We start from the raw sequence: 22087 nt of genomic DNA on the forward strand, positions 1-22087 counted from the left end.
CCAAGAATGATAACAGCGCCGGGTATGATAGCCTTGGCTTGTAACCGGCTTTGAACAGCTTTTGCATCACCTCCTTGTATGGTAGACGTCGGATGATGGCATCTTTGCTCAAATCTTCGTAGATAAATATTGGTTTACCACCATAATTCAGATTCCCACGTTGGTTGCGAGCAAATTTGATGATGTCATCCCTTGTTGTAGTCTTCCGCAGGGTGACAATGATGACTCTTGGCCCGTTGATTCTTTGCCCCCGAGAACCGATTCTGTAAACTTGGTCCACTTCTGGCACTTTGTTTGGATCGATGTTACCCAAAATCGTTGATAACACTGTTGGAAAGTTGGGATCTTCGCAGTTTACTGCTTCATCAAGCCCCACAATGCGGATGTTATTCCGCCTGTGGTAGCGTTGGGTTTCTAGTAGCCTCTCCGTCGCTTCGTTTTTACAGACTGCATTTATTGTACTTTTATCCAAATCACTTTACAACTTATGCCTCACGTTCACCCATTCACTCACACATTCACACACCGATGCCGGAGGGAACCATGCAAGGTGGCAACCTGTGCTCATCTGGAGCACCTAGGGGTTAAGTGTCTTGCTCAAGGACACTTCATCGCGCCGACGGGAGGAGCCGGAATCTAACTGGCAACCTTCTGATTACTGATGACTGCTCTACCTCCTGAGCCACTATCACCACTGTTGCATATCTCGGGAAACATTCATCCGCTGGGCAGGAAAACTCTAGATTAGAACACTGATAGTAGCCATACCACGGTTATCTAGATTAGAACACTGATAGCAGCCATACCACGGTTATCTAGATTAGAACACTGATAGCAGCCATACCACGGTTATCTAGATTAGAACACTGATAGCAGCCATACCACGGTTATCTAGATTAGAACACTGATAGCAGCCATACCACGGTTATCTAGATTAGAACACTGATAGCAGCCATATCACAGTTATCTAGATTAGAACACTGATATTAGCCATATCACAGTTATCTAGATTAGAACACTGATAGCAGCCATATCACAGTTCTCTAGATTAGAACACTGATAGCAGCCATACCACAGTTCTCTAGATTAGAACACTGATAGCAGCCATACCACAGTTATCTAGATTAGATTATACAACGGCATGCAAATTTCTCGATTCTGATTGGCCATTCACACGTCTTTATTGGTAACAATCCACGGTCCTGGGCTCAGGACCCGCCCACAACCAAATCACATAACCCTCCCCGGCTCACTCCGGGAGAAAACAGGATCGCGGAGAACAAATGGTTATGTTGAAAGCACCATAACGACTAAATATGAAGCGATTCTGTCAAGGGGAATGTGTTAGTATTTTAAACAATGTTGGATGATGTAATTGATGGGTCTTGACTCAATCTAGAACAAAAGAAAAATCGCGGATTGATTGATAGATTAATTGATTGATTTAAATTTCTTCCTTCCTACTTTCCGACTGCAGCGTTCTCTCTCACACTGTCCGACGCTGGCGTACCCACAAACACACACATACACACACACACACACACACACACACACACACACATACACACACACACGCACACACACACTGTGACACACACACACACACACACACGCACACACACACACACACACTCCTGTCTGCAACAGCGGGGGAGTCAGACTGAGAGAGAAGCAGCGCTGTTTTAAGTGAGCATGGTCTATTGAATTGATTGATTGGTTGATTGCTAATTTTATTACTGTACCCCTGGTTTCCAACTGGTTAAGTTTAGGCTAAAAGAAATAAATAAAAAAATAGGGCGAAGAAAACGTTTTTTTCCTATAGGGCAAAGAAAACGTTTTAATAAATTTTCAATCAATCATTCCAATAATACACAGTTGGATGTGTTAGTTGGTTGGATGCACTTCAAGCTGCTTCCACATGAGGCAACTTCTCTCAATCATTCCAATAATACACAGTTGGATGTGTTAGTTTGGTTGGATGCACTTCAAGCTGCTTCCACATGGAGTTGTGGGAACTACTTTTTCTGGCGGATGGTTTTTTCAATAAATCTTCGATTAATGTGTGTTTATTGTATAGAAATAAGGTTGGATGAATCTGGCAGTTGTATAAAAGCTTTACACCACGTGCAGTCGTGATTTGTGACCAATAAACCATGCCTAGGGGGGTCTAACGACCCTCGGCTGCGCCTCGGGCCTAACAACCACCCCTAGGCATGGTTTATTGGTCACAAACCACTCCTGCGTGTGATGTAATGCTTAAACACTGATAGTTTTGTCCTCGTTCAATTTGAGAAAGTTATGGCTCATCCAACATTTGTTTATTGCTGATAGGCAGTTGGTAATGGAGTTTATTGCTGTCGCATCATTTGGTTCAGCGGATATGTACAATTGTGTATCATCCGCATAGCTGTGGAAATCTATACCATACTCTCTGATGATGTCGCAGAGCGGTAGCATATCGAGAGAAAAGAGTAAGGAGCAGGTTATGGTTAGCAACCAGACCTATCGTCTCTCTCTCTCTCTCTCTCTCTCTCTCTCTCTCTCTCTCTCTCTCTCTCTCTCTCTCTCTCTCTCTCTCTCTCTCTCTCTCTCTCTCTCTCTCTCTCTCTCTCTCTCTCTAGGTGACTACAGATATGTTGATTCTCTCTCTCTCTCTCTCTCTCTCTCTCTCTCTCTCTCTCTCTCTAGGTGACTACAGAGCTGTTGACTCTTTCTAGGTGATTACAGAGCTGTTGACTCTTTCTAGGTGATTACAGAGCTGTTGACTCTTTCTAGGTGATTACAGAGCTGTTGAATCTTTCTAGGTGATTACAGAGCTGTTGACTCTTTCTCTCTAGGTGACTACAGAGCTGTTGATTAAATTCAATTCAAAGGGGTTTTATTGACATGGGAAACATATACGTTTACATTGCCAAAGCCAGTGTTAAAACAAACAAAACAATCTAACAGAGTACAGTACAGATATATAGTGCAGGAATATATGTGTGATTGACAGTCTTTAGTCTGTATTTCACCCAGTAGGTATGGGAGTTTTGCGTTATTTGCCATGTTTTCAAAGTCTCTTTGGGTGTTTGCAATTTGTGGGAAGTATATGTCTCTGATGTCTTGGTATAGTGGGCAGGTTGTTAAGAAGTGTAGCTCGGTTTCCACCTCATCTTGTGTGCAGTGGGTGCACAGTCTGTCTTCTTTTGGGAGCCAGGTCTGCCTATGGCGGCCTTTCTCGCTGGCTAGGCTGTGCTTACAGAGTCTATACCTAGTCAAGGATCTTCTTAGTTTTGGATCAGTCACAGTGCTCAGGTATTCTGCCACTGTGTACTCTCTGTTTAGGTCCAAATAGCATTTAAATTTGCTCTGGTTTTGGATTTATTCTTTCCAATGTGTCAGATAGTTTTCTTTTTGTTTTCTTATAATTTGGTTTAGTCCAGTGTGGTTTTTGTCTGGTGGCTCTGCTTGTGGTTGTGAGCAGAGACAGAGACAATAAAAATGGTCATAGTTATTATTATGATGATTTTAGGATGTCTGTATACTGTAGTTGAAATGAATGCAATCACCATGATTCCTCCCAAATAAAGGCCTTAAGAACACGGCGCACACCAGTCTGTCCAACTTACGACTGCTTTTCAGTGCTCCTAAATCCTGCTCTTTTAGTTAAGACCGAATCCAGGAGAAGGGACCGTTGGTGAATCCCAAATTCGGCCCGGAAAAGTGGAGCTAGGACAAAATCTTGTCTGATCTTTTGTCTTAAGTCCGTTGGTGAATGAGACCCAATGTTGAGTTTTAGTATAGCCAATTGGAATTTAGAGTCTGTGAATCTTATCATTTCATTTAGGATACCATCAGCGCCGCAGGCCTTCTTGGTTTTCAGTAAATGTTGTCCTGTAGTTCTTGTAGTGTAATTGGGGAGTCTAGTCCTCCCCCAGTACTGCTAGTTTTTCCCTATCTGATAGATTAAATGAAATGTCTCTCTCTCTCTCTAGGTCACTACAGAGCTGTTGACTCGTGGAGGGAAGGACATAGCGTTTGCAGATTACTGTCCTTTGTGGAAGAGTCATCGTCGACTGGTCCACAACTCCTTCGCTCTGTTTGGAGAAGGTACCAGCAAACTGCAGGATATAGGTATACAATACCAGTCTATTCTATGCTAGATTATTTTACTTTGATTCTACTCTATTATCTACTATTATACTCTACCCTACTCTGTTCTACTCTACCCTACTCAACTCTACCCTACTCTATTCTACCCTACACTACTCTACTCTACCCTACTCTACCCTACTCCATTCGACCCTCCTCTACTCTGCCTATTCTATTTAATTCAATTCTAGTCTATTCTACTCCTCTCCATTTCATTGTAATCTACTCTGTTAAATTCTAATCTATTGATAATTTATTCTACTCTACAATGTTTAATTATATTCTACTATACTCTATTCTATTCTACAGTAATCTATTATATTCTACTGTATTCTACTCTACTATACTGTATTCTATTCTATTCCCAGTCCTGTCAGCAGTAGAATCGTTGTGTAAAGACCTCCTGGCCTGCAGGGGGCAGTGTGTAGATCCGGCTGCCTCTATCACCAGGGCCGTTACCAACGTCGTGTGCACCCTGGTGTTCAGCTCCACCTATTGCCGTGACGACCCCGAGCTACAGGAAGTGATGCGATACAATGACGGGATAGTCCAGACCATAGCTGGAGGTGGACTGGTAGATATCTACCCCTGGCTGAAGGTACGTACCTGTACACACACACACACACACACACACACACACACACACACACACACACACACACACACACACACACACACACACACACACACACACACACACACACACACACACACACACATACACACACATTCACACACGCACACACGCACAGACGCACACACGCACACACGCACACACTCACGCAAACTTTTTTTTGTCTCAGGTGTTTCCTAACCAGACTCTCAGTAAACTGAAGGAGTGCATCACTGTCCGAGACAAACTACTGACCAGGAAACTACAGGAACACAAGGTGATCACACACACACACACACACACACACCTACACGCACACACACACACACGCACACACACCACCTAATCCTAACCCCTAATCTTAAAATAGCTCATTTACCTTGTGGGTACTGAGGTAGAGTCAATGGGTCTCATTCACCAACAGACTTAAGACAAGAGATCAGAATTTATTTTTGTCCTAGGTCCACTTAAGAAATTTTCTGGCCGATTTTGGGATTCTTCTCTGGGACTCGCTCTTAACTAAGAGCAGGATTTAGGAGCAGTCGTAAGTCGGACAGACTGGTGTGCGCCGTGTTCTTAAGGGCTTTATTTGGGAGGGATCATGGTGATTGCATTCATGTCAACTCTACAGACATCCTTGGAATTAAATAATCATAATAATAATAAATACGACAATATTTGTATGATAAAAAATTACGTTTTACATTTACAGTCATGCCTCAAGAGGCATTGTGATGTCCGAAAAAAAATAAAAGCAGTACACCAACACTGCAAATGACAGTCGACAAATAAATAAGAACTAAACCTAATCGCGTGGATATAGCTATAGTGGAATAGACTGTATTAATATTCCATATTTATACCATCTTGTTATGCGCTCCTGGCCACCTGTTCAGCACACACACACACACACACACACGCACACTGTATAGCCTACGTGTGTAATGAATGAACAGTAGGCTTATATTATTCTAATTACTTGTTTCATTAGGAGATCGCAGATACTGTATGCGCTGCCCTATAGTAGTACATACAGACAGTACACATCTTAGCGTGACTTAAGGCCGCCACAGAGTCGGGCGTACTGTGATCAGACCGGACTCCGCGCACCATGTCCGCAATCGATTGAGGTTTCATAGTCAAGCGTACCACCGCGTTCCAATTTCCTACATTTCTCATGCCAGTTTCCTACATTTAATGCCGGTCGATGTCAACCAACCGCTCACGCCCGACTCTGTGGCGGCCTTAAGATGTCACGCTAAGATGTGTACTGTACCTACTGTACGTACTACTATAGGGCAGCGCATACTGTATGTGATCTCCTAATAAAACAAGTCATTAGAATAATATAAGCCTACTGTTCATTCATTACTTACATGGGGGCTATACAGTACGCACGCGTGTGCGTGTGTGTGTGTGTGCGCTGTGGCAGGTGGCCAGGAGCGTGCAACAAGACGGTATAAATATGGAATATTAATACAGTCTATTCCACTAGCTATAGTGTGCTGTATGATGACAATACATTTGAATCTAATCTAAGTTTGATCCATTGCAAAGCGCTTCCGCGCTACCTGTTGAATACGGGGATCAGCACTGCAATGCTGACCCTTGTTTTGCACACAGCCCTCGCATTATAATGAGCTGGAGGGGCGTGTCTGTATGCAAATCGGGTCTACGAGAACGCGCTCCCGGGGGTTCGCAGCTGTGATCATTTGGCAAGTTAAGACGACCTCTCCACGAGTTGGTGATAGTCGAGTTGGTAATAGTCGCCTTCCAAGGAGGTTGTCGTAAGAGAAATGTTGGTGAATGAGGTCATGATGAATTGAAAATGGGGGATCCTGATGTAAACAAGACGAAAGTCTTTCTCTGGTCTGCATCCCCTTAACAATTGTGTGTATTGAGTTGTACTGTATTGTACCCATTCTGCAATCAGTTAATTAAAGTTTTCAATCAATCAATCAATCATCACTCGTTGACACATTTGGTCCCCACAACTGTAGGAAAACACACACAAATAATGATAAAAGAGTAAAATCAGCTCAGTCTTTCATCTCAACGTCTGACCTCTGCGCAGGCGTCACTGAGCGACGGTGAACCCCGTGACCTCCTGGATGCCCTGCTGCAGGGTCAGACCGGGGTCAGCCGGAGTCAAGGGTCAAAGCAGCAGCCGGCGGGGGAGGGGGAGGGCATCACAGACGACCATGTCCTGATGACCGCGGCTGAGGCCTTTGGAGCCGGAGTAGAGACGACCTCTACGACCTTGCTGTGGATCCTGGCCTACCTGATACACCACCCTGAGGTGGGGAGGGTGTGTGTGTGTGTGTGTGTGTGTGTGTGTGTGTGTGTGTGTGTGTGTGTGTGTGTGTCTGTGTGTGTGTGTGTGTGTGTGTGTGTGTGTGTGTGTGTGTGTGTGTGTGTGTGTGTGTGTGTGTGTGTGTGTGTGTGTGTGTATGTGCGTATGGCTTTAACACTTTCACTACCAAATGGTTAACCATTTCACTGCGACAATACAGAAGGTTAACCCTTTCACTGCCACACGACAAAGTGTTAACCCTTTCACTACCACACTCATCATCATCATCAGGTGGCTTCTTCGTTCCGAAGGTTGCCTATCACTCTCCAACCCCTTCTGTCCCCACTTCTTCTCTCCCACTCCGTGACTCCGCCTTTCACGCCGCTCCCAATCACAGACGTCGTCTACCCAGCGTTATTTTTTTTTCGTAGCCGCAGTTTGCGGAGACGCTCTCTGATTGGCCACTGACGTTTCTGGTCATGTGACATGTGCGCCCAATCGTGTGACGCCTGTTTCTTTCACCGGTTAAGCTTAGGCACTCTTTCGAACTTGAACTTGAAGTTGGTTAAGGTTAGAGTTTGTCTTAGAGCAGGGCGATAGAACACCAGCCCTGATTCCAAACTCTAACCTTAACCAACTTCGAAAGAGGGCCTAAGCTTAACCAGTGATAAACTAGGCGTTATGTAGTTTGCATGCTGTTCGAGGCGGAAATGGGCAAAGACACAGCTCGTCACGCGATTGGGCACACATGTCACATGACCAGAAACGTCAGTGGCCAATCAGAGAGCGTCTCAGCAAACTGTGTCTACGAAAAAAAATAACGCCGTCTACCCAGCCTCTTCTTGGTCTTCCACTTCCTCTCTTTTCATCCACCTTCCCCCATGGGTGAAAGGTTAATAACCTTCTGTAGTGTGGTAGTGAAGGGGTTAAATAACCATACCAGCACCTCTTGTGTCTTTAAAGGTGCTATACTATAGATAACGTTTTTATATAGAGTGATCTATATAATTATAATGTATTTTATATAATAATAAATACAATCACAGAGCTTTTAGAAAGGTGTGGAATAAAAGTATTGCTTTCCCACCAAAAAACATTTGATTAATGAATTTATCATTTAAAAATGTTTGGTGCGTCCAAAATGTATGTTGATAGTTGCGTGCATGTATCCCCCCCCTACTCCCCATTTCTCCATGTGGAATGCACCCGATTGGATAAATGTGTGAGGGCTGCGGGTGTTTGGGTCACTAGCAAAATCATAGGGACTCTTTAAGTTATTCATGTACGCAGACATAAGGAGAAGGGGGAAAATAAACAAAAAACAACCTTTACAGGTGGAAGCCTCAACATTTGTAGATAAGAAAATTAATCAAGTCCAGGACAACACTCAATAAAGAGGTATTATAGAAAAAACTAAATAAGCCACAAAGGCACCTCCTAATAACAGAATTCATACAAAGAACTTACATAACAATAAATCCCCACTAAAAGGGAGTTTATGCGCAGTAGTGGACAAATGACAGTTCGAAGGAAACAAAAGAAAACTGTCGTGAAAAGAAACACTACAATAAAAGGCTCAGGGTCAGCTTCTAGAAAACAAAGCCAGTAGCCTAAAACAAGAATGGCTACCAAGAAAGGCTAAACGCTGAACAAACAGGGCAGAGAACAGCGCTACACTAATATAAAAGGGAATGCGAAAGCAGTTAACCCTGCGAGATTCAAACTTAAATAGACTAGATATCTACCATAGGCACAGCTGCACTGAATCAGGTACAATCAAGCCCACACACCTGCCCTACCAAGGGGCAATTAACCACAGCTGTCCATCACAGGAATACGAAACAAAGCAAAAACCATGACAAAATTACATGCTGGTGCTCTAGTGTGTGTGACCTCTAGTGAATGTTATCTATATCACTTAACTATAGCACTTTAATTACTTCTGTGAGCACATGTGAGTACGGTGTGTTTGAGCAGATCTCTTCCTGCAATCGGTGGAAAAATTGAAAAACAAGAGCACCTCTACGTTCTCTAACTTCACTGTATAACTCCACCCCTCAACCGGGAGCACCTGGGAGGTGATAACAAGCGCACCCAACTGAATGCAGAATTTCGATATGAGGGGCTTGTAGTAGAGTGTTAGTGAAAGTAAAACAGGGTGAATACCTGCCTAGCGACTTTTAAACAACTTTCACGTCTCATGGACTATTTTTGACAATGGCAGCTTGAATGGCGTTTAGTAAGTTATATATTCGTACTGGCATTGCGTCCCGCTCTTAAGCCATACCGAGATATACCTCATCTCATGTACCTAGTGTACTCCATCAACGAATAAACCAATACACCCAGCACCTGCCAGGCCCCGCCCTACTGCCGTACTATATAGTACTGGGTGTGGCCACCACTCACTCTTCCTCTTTTTTCGTTTCCATCATAGCGGATGCATGAGACACCCTATGCAACTAGTTGATATGAAAAGTTTAGATAATATTGAGTGCTTACGGAGATTTGCTTACCCCTGGAATCTTCGGGGTATGTTCCAACGACACGTCGGGTCTATTCTGATGTTCCCTCGTCTTGTGGCAGCAGATCGAGGGACAGCGTGCGAGGTTGGCTATCGGGGCGGCTCGCACACAGGTAGGCCCTGTGTCATCAGGCATTGATGCTAGTGTTAGTAATGCTGGTTGCTTTGTTACACAACCGAGTTGTGTGTCGGCGCCAGGGGCGGGATGGTTTGGTGAACGTTCCCCTGAAGTGGACGGTTTCCAAGCGATCCTGGAGCGTGCTGCTAAACACTAATGCTAACGCTAATGCTAATGCTAATGCTGAAATGCTGGGCACTGTTCTAATGTTCCCCGCCGTGGGATGTTGCCGCTTTTCCCTCCTCTTAACCGGTTCATTGATGAAGTCAGTCGGTAGCTAATGTGGGGGGTTTTGCTGAGTCCTATTTACCCTTTTACGGGTACATTTTTCATTTTCATTTCAACCTTTATTTAAAATCGTAAGCATCTGAGGTTTCCCTCATTTACAGAAACGACGATTGTACAGTACATAATAAAAACAATATTCACAGAAATTTAAACACCAGAGTAAAACAAATTAAAAACGTTTAAAAATAATTTTAAAATATCAACTAAAACAGTTACAGGTAGTCACACAATGGTCTGAAATCATACATTTAAACATTCCAAGGGAAGGGAGAACCTCCAATTTTAGCGTGAGTTGAAGGACATTCCATGAGTTAGAGGCATCAAAGGAAAAGGCTGACTTCCCTAGCTCAGAACAAATCTGAGGAACCCTAAGAACCATCCAGAAGACCATCCTAAGAACCCCGAAATGGGTTGACAACAGGGTGCAGGGCGGGTGTGCCGTGGCTAGGTAGCCAGGTAGCATCGATCCTGTGCCCCGGCGGGGTTGGACGGTGTCCCACCCGGAAGCCGATGCTTGAGAGCGAGTCGGCCCGGCGGGTGGCAGTATGGACTGATGAGAGCTATACTGCTGCAGGATGGAATTTAGCGGCGGCCAGGGTTGTGGCTCAGCTGACTGTTTTTCTGTCCACATTAGCGTCGAACGCTATGCTATATTGGGCTACTGTTTCTGTTCTGTCTCTCTGCTACGGGAATGTCTGTCTATACTACAGTCTTCCCTCCTCTCAACCATTCATGCTGACGGTCAATCGATGTCTACTGGGGGAGTAGTGCAGGGGGGGCTTTGTTTACCTTCATGGGTAAATGGGCTGAGGTCTAGGGCTGGTGTGCTGTTGTGAATATTATGAATGAATGCGGGACTGGTTCTCTCTGGTCCGCCTCCCCTTAACGTTGTGTGCATGGGCTTGCCCATTCTACAGTATGTTCGTGGTGTTAGTTCATTTATTCATTAACCCCTTCATGGTGCTCCGTGTTAGCATCAGTCCTTTGCTTTTGACATGTTGAAACAGTGCCCCGCCCGGCCGACGCCATGAGGTGGGTCGGCCCGGCGAGTGGCTGGTGGGCTGCTAAAGCCTGTACCGCCACGGTATGGAATTGGCAGCGATTAGTAACTGTGTTCGAATTGCTGTTTTTTCTATCAAAAAATTGTGTCTGGTGGTGGGGCCTTGAGGTTGTTGCGAGGTTGTTGACGTTATTAGCTTTGACCTAGCCGCAAGCTATAACCGCTCAGGGCTCCCCTCTCCGCACAGGATTTTGGTCTTCCGCTGGAGCGCGGGCGGTATTTGTCTTAGGCCCCACACCGCCTCACACCGCGCAGCCAGAAGAAGAGAGAGCACGGCCTCGTCAGCGGCGATGACGAGGCCCTCAACAGGCGGCCATGTTTTCCCCCGCCAGAGGTATCCTGGGGGTTGAATCGACAGGTGTCCACAAGGCCGACAGCCTTGGCGGCCGAGGGATCGGCCATGTTGGATGGGCTCGGCTTGGAATATACAAGCCGTCGCCATCCTGCCGCGAGCAGCCCGCTCTCCGATCACTCCCTCCCCCAACACCAGCGGAAAAGGGGCTCTGATTGTTTCCTATGGCTGCGGGCCGCGTGCCTTCGTTGAAGCGCGTGCGGCCCCACTTTTCGTTTCTCATGGGGACAGGGGCTGACACCCAGTTGATGGCTGAGCCTGGGTCTGTCCGTGAGAATGTTGTGCTGTCAAGCGGCTCCCACACCATAAGCTGTGTTGGTTGAGCCTGGTGTTACGACTGTCAACTATAAGTGTTGTCAGCAGGGGGGCTCGAAACCTTTTTGAGGCACACAGTGCGGGCTTCCCCGACCTCGTCTTCGCCAGGCCAGGTATCATGTTGGTGCCTCCCACTCCTGAAAGATTGGCAGTGGTCTCGCAGGCGCGCGTGATTTGGGTGGTAGTAATATCACTGCAGGGCTACGGTGTGTAGGAACCCATGGGGGCCTCACACCTTGCATGTCCGGCTGCAGAACAACTCCTCAGCATGTTCTGGAGGGGTGTTCAGTGGGGGAGCTTTTGTCACCTAGAACTGATGTCAGCTTCCCCCGTATCAAACCGGCCCTTTCTGTCGGGGTCCCCCCTTGGGTGCGATTGCCTCGTGGGTAGTGTCAGGGTCAGATGTCCCGACACGGAACGCTCTGCTCGCACAGGTCCAGGGTTGGCTAGGCACAGCGGGTGGGACCGGGCCGCCTGTCTACAGGTCCTAGCGGACCTGCGCCACATGGCGGCGGGTGCGTTGGGAGTGTCATCATATATGGCTACAGCAGTACCATATGTCGAGGTGGATGGAGAGAACGCTGAGGCGGGGACTTGTATTTACACAACCCCACCCGTTTTCGGGTTTGGTACAGACCCTATTGTCAGGGTCACCAGCAGTGACAGCTCTGGTCGACGAGATCCGATCTCTGTGGACGAAGCAAGCCATCGTCGTGGCGTTTTCCTCCCGGTGTTCTCTGGTGCCTGAGAAATCGAGAGGGGGGGGGGGGGGCGTCAGACCCATGTTGGACCTGTCCCATGGGAAGGTTCGGCATTTTTTGGATCGTCTCCTACCTGTTGAACACTGTCAGGTGGGGGTCTGATTCTCCTCCATAGACCTGTAGGATGCGTGTTCACATCCCCGATCTTCCGTCCTAGGGCTTACCTACGCTTCCTTTGCAGGGTTAGCGTATGAGTACCAGGGGCTGCTGTTCGGCTTTTCTCTGGCTCCCCGCATCTTCACCAAGTGCGTGGAGGCCGCACTGGGGCCTCTGCGTCGTCAGGAGTTACGAAGTGTATTCTGCCCTGCCGACGTTCTGGTCCTTGGCGGTCAAGGTGGATCGTCAGGTCTCATGCCAGGCTGGTTTCCTACCTGGGGTTGCTGTAGACTGGAAGTAGAGTTCTCCTCGTCCCAGTCAACGGGTGGAGTGCTATGGGCATCCCTCTCGGAGCGTGTTGCGACACGCTCGGGAGGTTCCGTCCTTGATACGCCTGCTCGGTATGAGGGCATCTGCTCATTCCGTGGTCCCTCTTGGCCTCCTCTTCACCCCAGGACGAGGTTACGGAGGTGGTTTTATTCCAGTATGGAAATAGACCCGGTGAGAGGCAAGTCAGGACGGACAATACCACGTCAGTGTCGTATATCGACAGACAGGGAGGAGTACGCTCCCCCCGTCTGCACCGGGCGGCGGGCGGCTGGCTATGGGCGTTCTCCATCTGCGCGGCCTGAGGGCTCTCCACATCCCCAGCAGGGTGAATGTGGGTACAGGTGTAATGTCGTGGGGCGGTCCTCACCCTGACGGGTGGGGATTATGTCCGGACATAGTCAGGCAGGTCTGGGACCGATGCCGTGCCGCCTGGGATTCTTTCCCCCATACATCTGTTAGGTCAGTTGTTGGGGCGGGTACGTTGAGGAGCGCAGGTCCCTGATCCTGATTGCGCCGGACCGGGGCGCAGCTGTGTGGTTCCCGGTCCTGATCCAGCTCTTGGTATCCCGTCATGGCCTGTTCCTTGGTCATCGTGGGCCCTCTCTCAAGCGCACAGGTCTCTGTGTTAGTTCCCTGTGCTGGGCCAGCTGCTGGTGAGAGGGCGAGTCTGGAGAGGATGGATCCTTTTGTGGTTGGTACCATCCGGAACGCGCATGCTCCCTCCACTATCGCGGGTTACGCGGGTAGGTGGCGTATTTTCCAAGAGTGGTGTAAGGCCACCCTCTTGTGAAGCGTTTCCTGCTTGGCGTTGACGCCTTAAGCCGGTGAAACGCTCTTTGGATCCGAGCTGGGATCTTCAATTGGTCCTCGGTCGGTTGTCCTTGGCCCCGTTTGAGCCTCTTGAGCAAGCGCTGTTGGAACGGCTGTCGTTCAAGACTGCGTTCTTGCTGGCCATCACCTCCGCTAAAACGCGTGGGTGTGCTTTGTGCTCTCTCGGTACGGCCAGAGTGCCTGTCTTTTCGTTCCGATAGTGGTGCCACTCTGAGGCCTAATCCAGCCTTCGTGCCTAGAAATATCCGGAGTGCTTACCGCTCCAGGGATATTATGGTTCAGGCGTTTCATCCGCCTCCTCACGCTAGTGAGTTGGAGGCGGGCCTTCACCTGTCATGTCCGGTCCGGGCTTGGGGGTTTACCTCAGCCATACTCAGGGCCTCAGGGCTACCGATCAGCTCTTTGTCTGTTACGGTGGCTCTCGTGCTGGTAAGGCACTGTCGAAACAGCGCCTGTCCCATTGGTTGTGCGAGGGCATTGCCCTTTGCTTTACGTTGGCCGGGCTGGCTCCCCCTGGGGGCGTCAGGGCGCACTCCACTCGTGGGGTGGCGGCCTCTGCCGCTCTCCTGGGTGGGGCCTCGGTGGAGGACATCTGTGCTGCGGCTTCATGGTCCTCACCGGGTCCCTTCGTAAGGTTTTACCTCATGGACATGACCGGGGGTTCTGTCTCCCAGGCGGTTCTGAGGTCTGTGGCCTCTCCTGCTTCCCGTCCTTTGGTAGGGTAGCAGGCGTGTGTGGGTGTGGGCCACAATGTGTTGTGTCACACGTGGTTCCGCCTGTGCTGTGCGTTTAAGAGGTTCTAGTTCCCTCTTGTTCGCACTCGGGTGGAGTTGACTGCAGTCCCCTCTTCATTAGGAAGGGTGGGGTGACGGGACTCCCCTTCCCCCTGATGTGGGCTTACGGGTCCTCAGGGGGTGCATTTGTTGGGCCTCGCGTCCGCTCTACCCCATATCTCGGTATGGCTTAAGAGCGGGATGCGATGTCAGTACGAATATATAACGACAGGTTATGTATATAACCTAGTTATATGAGTACTGGCTAAGCGTCACGCTCTTAGCGTGCCCTGAGTTCCCTTGGGGAAACTTTTCTTTGGAAACGATTTTCCGAGGAAGAGTGAGTGGTGGCCACGCCCAGTACTATATAGTACGGCAGTAGGGCGGGGCCTGGCAGGTGCTGGGTGTATTGGTTTATTCGTTGATGGAGTACACTAGGTACATGAGATGAGGTATATCTCGGTATGGCTTAAGAGCGGGACGCTTAGCCAGTACTCATATAACTAGGTTATATACATAACCTGTCGTTATATATTCGTACTGGCATCGCGAATCGTCGTTAAGCTGAGGTAATCTAAAACACACTGTATACACCTACAAACATAACATGTAAGTCAAAATTAGACTGGTATGGTCCCTTAACCCCAATCCTAACCATAACCATAACCGTAACCGTAATCCCATCAGAGAAAGAGAGGGAGATACTTAGAAAGAGATACAGAAAGAAAGAAAGAAAGAAATCTTTTTGAGTTTTTATGCAGTTTCCATCCAAATAGTCTAATGTGATAATTCACAATGAGCATAAAAGACTTGGATGGAAACATGCTGAGAGAGATACAGAGAGAGACACAGAAAGAGAGACACAGATATACAGAGAGAGAAATACAGAAAGAGAGACATAGAGAGATACAGAGAGATACATAGAGATACAGAGAGAGAGGGATACAGAGAGATACAGAGAGAGAGATACAGAGAGAGAGATACAGAGAGAGAGGTGATTTCATACCACTTCCCTACATAGAGTGTGGTATACTGCCTCACACCAACAGAGTCAACAGATGTAACGCCCTGCATAGCTACAGTTATATCAGAATCACCATGGTAACACCCTGCATAGCTACAGTTATATTTCATATAGCTTTGCGCTCTGCTCTATTGGAACTGTCCCTTTAATCATATGCTATCATGAAAACGTTCAACCACATGCACGCTCCACACCTGCCTGGCCACGCCCACATCCGCTCACACATACTGTAAGCGGGGCCATGGCCATACTACCAGCTCCTTCCCTACTTTCACCACCTAGAAGTACGTGTAGAGCACCTCTTCAAGATCAGTGCTGAAGTAGTTAGTTAGTTATAGGAGCTGTTTTGGCATTGTCTTTTGTTTTTCCCTCTCTCACTAATTCACGGGAGAAAGACAGAATAATGTCGTCTAGTCTAGAGGATTATTCTGACCTCCACCGGCGCTTCACATTCGGGCTTCCTCGGGGCGTAGTGGGGCTTTCCTGCTCCACGTTTGTGGCAGGCAGGTAAGCCTCAGCGGCGCCCAGAGGGGAGTGCGCGTCGCTAGGCAGTTCCCCCGCCAGCGTTGCTCTCCGGCTGTATACTATTGCCGCGGGAGGCAGTCGGCTGGGCTCTCCGCCTCTGCTCGCTCACGTCAATTGGCGGTGAGTGGCGGGGGCGGACGGTCTAAACGGATGTGTCAGTTGTTGCATCCGATGCAGCTACAGTAGTTAGCCATTAGCTTATAGCTAGCCGTTAGCCTGTAGCGTCCGATGGACAATTAGGATTACATGGAGGGGGCGGGGAGTTCTTGTTTGACGCCCCACAAAGACAGAGCTCTCTCCCCTCGGGCAGAGTGTGCTTTGTTTTTCTGGGAGCCCTGTACTCCGAGTCTGGGTTCAAGTCCCACCTCTGAGACGGGACGCCCTACTGCCATCCGCACTGGACGTTGGCCCCCGCCTATCAGAAAGAGAAAGTGGGTTGAGCTTCCCGCCGTGAGGGATGCGAGCTTGCGTGTTTTTTGTCCCGGAGCTTAGGGCGGCAGCGGCCCGTACAAACGGGGCTCCGCTGCCGACGCCACTGTATCTCTGGCAACGCCATCCTGTGAGGGAGGCGAGCGTTGTCTGCCCTTTCTTTGGGCTAGGCAGTTGGCTATCTGGAGTGACCAGGCCTGCACTCCACCTTACGCAGTTTTCAGTAGCTAGCCGTTAGCTTGTAGCTAGCCGTTAGCTTGTAGCTAGCCGTTAGCCTGATATAGCTAGCAGTTAGCCTGTGGCTAACCGTTAGCGATAGCGGGCCCTGGACACTCTGATTCTGCGTCATCTTTGGCAGAGGATGTCGTCAGCCTGCACCACGGCCGGCCGCAGGATATGGGTGAAACGCCGGAGCAGGGCTCCAGCCGTCGCCACTACTGGCCCTGCCAGCAAGAGGCCTCGTTAACGGGGAGACCACCATTGTTGCAGCCCCCTGAAGGGGGACTGTTTTTTGTTTAACAAAACGTCTGTTTACTTCACTGTATTTTGGGGGATGCGACATGTGCAATATAAACCCACAGCTAAAAATGCTATAGGGTCGCGTTCTTGCTTGGGAGTTTTGTGCAAATTTATCTGAAATTTGTTTTGGTTGCTGTTGTGTATAACTTGCAAGGCCTGTGTTCTAGCACTTAGCCAAGGGCTTACGTCCTTCTCTCTACCTAAGCCAGTGTTCTTTCTTACGTGGTAAAAGTGAACTTGACGGCTTCATTGTATGATGAGGGTTGTGTGTGTTTCATGTAAATACGTTTTAGGTAAAACGTAGCATTTGAGTCCGAAACTGGTGTGCTATTGTTAGCATACAGAGTTGTACATATGTAGCATGTAAACCAAGGACTTTTTTAGTCCCTCTCTTCAGTCTGATATTTTTCTTTGATTAAGGGTGAAGGTAAAAATAGCGGGTGGCAAGTTTTTCACACATAAGCCAGAGCCGTTCTTTTTTTACACAAACGAGGTTATCGGCTGTGGTTGGCATGCAGGATGTACAGCTATTACTCTACAGGGTTATGTTATTTCATGTAGCGCGCTATGAAACTGGTGTCACGGCTCTGCTTTTTTATTGCGTCGTATCAGGGGTGAGGTGGGTGAGGGGGGTGGACAAATACCCCCCCCCCCCCCCCCGGATATAGTTATATCCTTTACGAAACTGATTGACCAAGAGGTTGTGCCTCTCTACCTATCAGTCTCCCTGACGAGCTCTCTCGTCACAGGGAGGGGGGGATTTCCCTGTCTCCCACACCAAATTAGGTTAGTGTGACACAGGATTTCCCCGGCCATTGAAGACGTCACAGGCGCGTTTTCTTATTGGCCAAGAGACATGTACGTGAGTTATATTTCATTGGCTACGCTTTTCTGCTTCGCTCTATGGGGATACACTCAGCGCTTGTGCGCGTCCAATGAAAACTTCTCACATGTACCTTCCATTTGCCCGACCACGCCCACCTCCGGCCACCCAAAGCCCAGGGCCCTCATTTATCAACGTTGCGTACGCACAGATATGGGTGTAACCCGTGCGTACGATCATTTCTAAGCAAAGTGTGGGACTTATCAATTTGAACTTGTGCTTGACTTTGTGCTTATATCTACGCACAGCTCGGAGCATGCGTAGCTGGCGCCTGGTGGTAGAATATGTTTACAATGCGGAAATAAGCACTGACTGTGCTCCGCGTATAACTCAACTCGTTATTATTTTGTGCATAGATTGCAGAAATACGGGAACGTTTTGATTATATTTAAAAGGCTTTGCCATTGTTAAACGTAATAAGTGGAACCCCGAAGCTGTAAGCAGAATACAAGTCATATGAACACCCACGATAGTTCTTCCCCCTTCCTACTGTATAAGAAAGAATAAAAAACGCATTGCAACGAGAACAGAGGTTATTTGTTGAGTGTATGTGTATTACAAAACCCTTGCAATAAATGTGTCTTAAATGAATGAAAATACATGCTCCTATACATATTATTTTGATGTTTTCATAAGCGTAAAGATACAACAGCTAGATTAATGATCAAGTTAGTTTATTGTGCAGGGTTTGCAGGGCTGTGTCATGTGCTATTATATATGCGCAAGTTACTGTTGCATAATGTAGGCTATGGGCTGGCTGCTATTATATGTAATTCATATAGGTCTTTATTAGTATTTTGAGCTGTCCAGGCAGAATTGCAGCAATGGTCTTAGGGAGTCGTTGATATCTGACATCACCATGTACAAGTCCGCCAGCATTTTATTTATTATCCCATAACACGGGTTGTCTTCTTGGTTCGGCAGCGCCTCTGTGAACAATCTCTCGTGGAGTTTCTCAGAGTTTGCTCGGGTCAGTCCATTATTTCACATCCCATGAGGGTGTTTCATTACCATATATGGATAATCGGGGCGGTTCTGGTATGCAAATACGTAAAACCGTGCACAAGCTGCAGCGTAGGATCAAAGTGATATTTATCAAGACAGGTGTGCGTACGACCTGTGTACGCACGTGTGATAAATCCAGTTTCTTTTGTGCGTACACACATTCTAAATTATGTGCATAAGAACAAAGATAGAACACTTTCTAAGAATTGTTGATAAATGAGGGCCCAGGTGTGCAGTCTATTTCTCCCTTCCTCATTATTTTCAGCTAAACAAATGGCTCACAGGCATTTGACAGTTGAAACTAAAATTGGTTAGTTAGTTAGGTGAGAGATGTAAGGCTATTCCACCGACGTCGTTTTTCAGGACTTCCCCGGCGCGTTCTGAAAAGGGAGTGCTTGGGACCGCTGCTTGTGATGGAGTTTTCCTAGCAGACCGGCAGTTTCTCATCTGAGGACTGCTGGTATGCTGTGGCGCTGTCGGTGGAAGGCTTCGAGCCCTGGCGTGCTGCCTTCCGTGCTTTTTACTCCCACACAGAGGGTTAATTGCAGGCTTGACGTGACGAGGCGCGTCTCCGGGGGAGGCGCGTCAGAGGGGATCCCCGACAAACGGGAGGGTTCCCCAGCCCTCGCCAGGTACGGGGGAGCAGCACGCGGCATAGCAGAAACAGTGTCTGTCTGACGGGCATCTCTGCGTGTAAACATTGGCGGTTTGGACGTGTTTTGTGAACCGTCCAGAGGAGCTGCGCCTTCATTCAAGGAAAAAAAGGCACGTGACCAGCGGCAGGTGTACAGTACATCAACAGGTGCGTGCTGTGCTTGTTTTGACCTTGTGGTGTGTGTCCTTTGTCTTTCGAGTGCATAGGACCCCCCGTCATTTCTTGCTGTGTGAGAATGTGGTCTGGAACACAGCCCAATTGCTGAATACACAGGAGAGGAGAAGGGAGCGTTTTCAAGGGTTTTAATGAAATGAGCAACACAGGAATTGGGGTGGGATAGAACGGGGTTATGTTCTTGTCTTGGGGCTGCTGGGCTGCAGCGAGTGAGCAAGTGTTCCTCTTCGGGGACAGGAAACGTCCAGGCAGGGACGGCGGTCCTTGGGGCACAGGAGAGAACAGATTAGAGCAAGGCAATACAAAGGGTAGATTGCAGCAGAGCTTTAGGTAGAGACGTCGTACCTGGGTAGTGGTAATTAATACCACGACGACTTCTGGTCAGCGTTGAGGAGTAGAAGTAGGCACCTCATCAGAGGGGGATAGGGTGCAGCTGTGAGGAGTGAGGTGCCTGACCGCGTGTGAATCAGGGGGATGGAGTGCAGCTGGGCTAGGTGATGTGAAGTTAAGTGATGCTGGTCCTATAAGGGTAAATGGAGGGGTGGATGGAGAAGGAGAGGATGAGGAGGAGTGTGTAGTGGATGGAGAGGGGAATGAAGAGGAGCGTGTGGTGAACGTGAGGGGAAAAGGAGGGGGAGTGAAGTATGCCCGTGCTGTGACTATAACATGCTGTGTATTCTCAGCCATTATATTCTACTGGCTTGGTGTTCTGTGTTTTTCCTTGTATCCGCGGACTGCACTTCTTAAGAAGTGGCGACGGCCTGGGCTTTTTCCCCTTGTGTTATGTATCACGTCAACGGGGAATTGTATGTTTAGACATATTTTTATATATATAGGTATATATATGTATATGGTGTATTGTGAATGAGGTACACTGGGGGTCTGGGGGACATAAGACTATGTCTTCCCCTGGTCTACATCCCGTGCACGACATACCGAACACCCTTTCCGCCGGGATACTGTTCTTACAGTTAGCCCCTTTGGCGCCTGTCTAGTCCGCAGTGCTCCGGGCGCAGGTCGAGTTCTGCTCTTGTTAAGACCTGTCGGCCTGGATTGAGGGATCAACCTCCTTGGTTGTGCCAGCTGGCCCCACGACATTGTGGGGGGGAAGCCTCCTTGGAGCGCTTCGGAGCGGCGTGCCAGGTGGAGAAGGGCCTATTGTAGGCCCTGTCCGATACGCTGGCGATGTGGGGGGTGGTGTCACCAGTGACCGTCTGGTGGGGTCTCGATGTCCGGCCCATGGGGACATTAACGTGTGTTGTCGGGCCTTACAAATAAATTTACTTTGATTTGATCATCCTGCTTTAGGAATCTCATCCTCTTATCCCTCCCCCTCACCCCCCCCCCTCCACAGATCCAGGAGCGCGTGCAGAAGGAGCTGGACGAGTGTGTTGGTAGCGCACGGTGTGTGTGTGTGTCTGACCGCGGGCGTCTGCCCTACCTGGACAGTGTCATCAATGAAGGCATGAGAATACGACCTGTCAGCCCCGTCCTCATCCCTCACACAGCTATGAGAGACAGCAGGTACACACACAGACACACACACACACACGCACACACACACACACACACACACACACACACATACACACAGACAGACAGACAGACAGACAGACAGACAGACAGACAGACAGACAGACAGACAGACAGACAGACAGACAGACAGACAGACAGACAGACAGACAGACAGACAGACAGACAGACAGACAGACAGACAGACAGACAGACAGACAGACAGACACACACACACATGAGAATATGACCTGCCAGCCCCGTAATTATGCTGCACATAGTAGTTATTATGCTGCACATAGTAGTTATTATGCTGCACATAGTAGTTATTATGCTGCACATAGCTGTTATTATAGTCTCTCTACTATGTAAGGGATAATGTATAGCTACGAGGTCATTGTCGCAAAATAATTGACCGACACAGAGTTTAAAATACCGAGGCGCCTCGGCGAGGTGTTTTAAACGTCAGTGAAGGTCAATTATTTTGCGATGATGACCGAGTATAGCTATACATTATCCCGCTTATTACATGGCTAACTTACTAACAATATACCTAATTCATTTGACAAAATCGACAAGACGAGATCAAATGCAGACACAGTTGTTCTGTGGCTCTGTCAGCCCAAATAAAGTGATTATTATTATCGCGGGCAGCCCGGCAGGTGTGTCTAATTGCACTGAAACAGTGTGTGTCAGTGGGGCTTGATTACTCCAGCTGCGAAAAACAATAATCACCGGTGGTTATCGAAAAATAATTCACCGCTGTCGGGGGCTATTGACCAATCACAATCAAGCATTTCGGCGAATGTTAAAACGCCATGTAATAAACAGTGATAATATGTAGTCTCTCTCTCTCTGTGTCTTATAGTATCG

General features: G+C 48.1%; 1 protein-coding gene across 1 annotated transcript in view; it reads left to right on the top strand.

Moving 5' to 3' along the window:
* Positions 1-22087, top strand: part of cyp17a2 (cytochrome P450, family 17, subfamily A, polypeptide 2) — a gene marked incomplete at both ends in the record, with an annotated part of 69759 nt that overhangs the window by 19455 nt on the left and 28217 nt on the right. Inside the window, 5 exons of the mRNA XM_084327737.1 lie at positions 3978-4116; positions 4503-4732; positions 4938-5024; positions 6822-7046; positions 21057-21226. Of these exons, the coding sequence (XP_084183863.1) occupies positions 3978-4116; positions 4503-4732; positions 4938-5024; positions 6822-7046; positions 21057-21226 (851 nt within the window). The remainder of the gene's footprint in view (positions 1-3977; positions 4117-4502; positions 4733-4937; positions 5025-6821; positions 7047-21056; positions 21227-22087) is intronic.

Source organism: Notolepis coatsorum (genome assembly GCF_963971535.1).
Source record: "Notolepis coatsorum genome assembly, chromosome: 1".
NCBI classification, from domain to species: Eukaryota; Metazoa; Chordata; class Actinopteri; order Aulopiformes; family Paralepididae; genus Notolepis; species Notolepis coatsorum.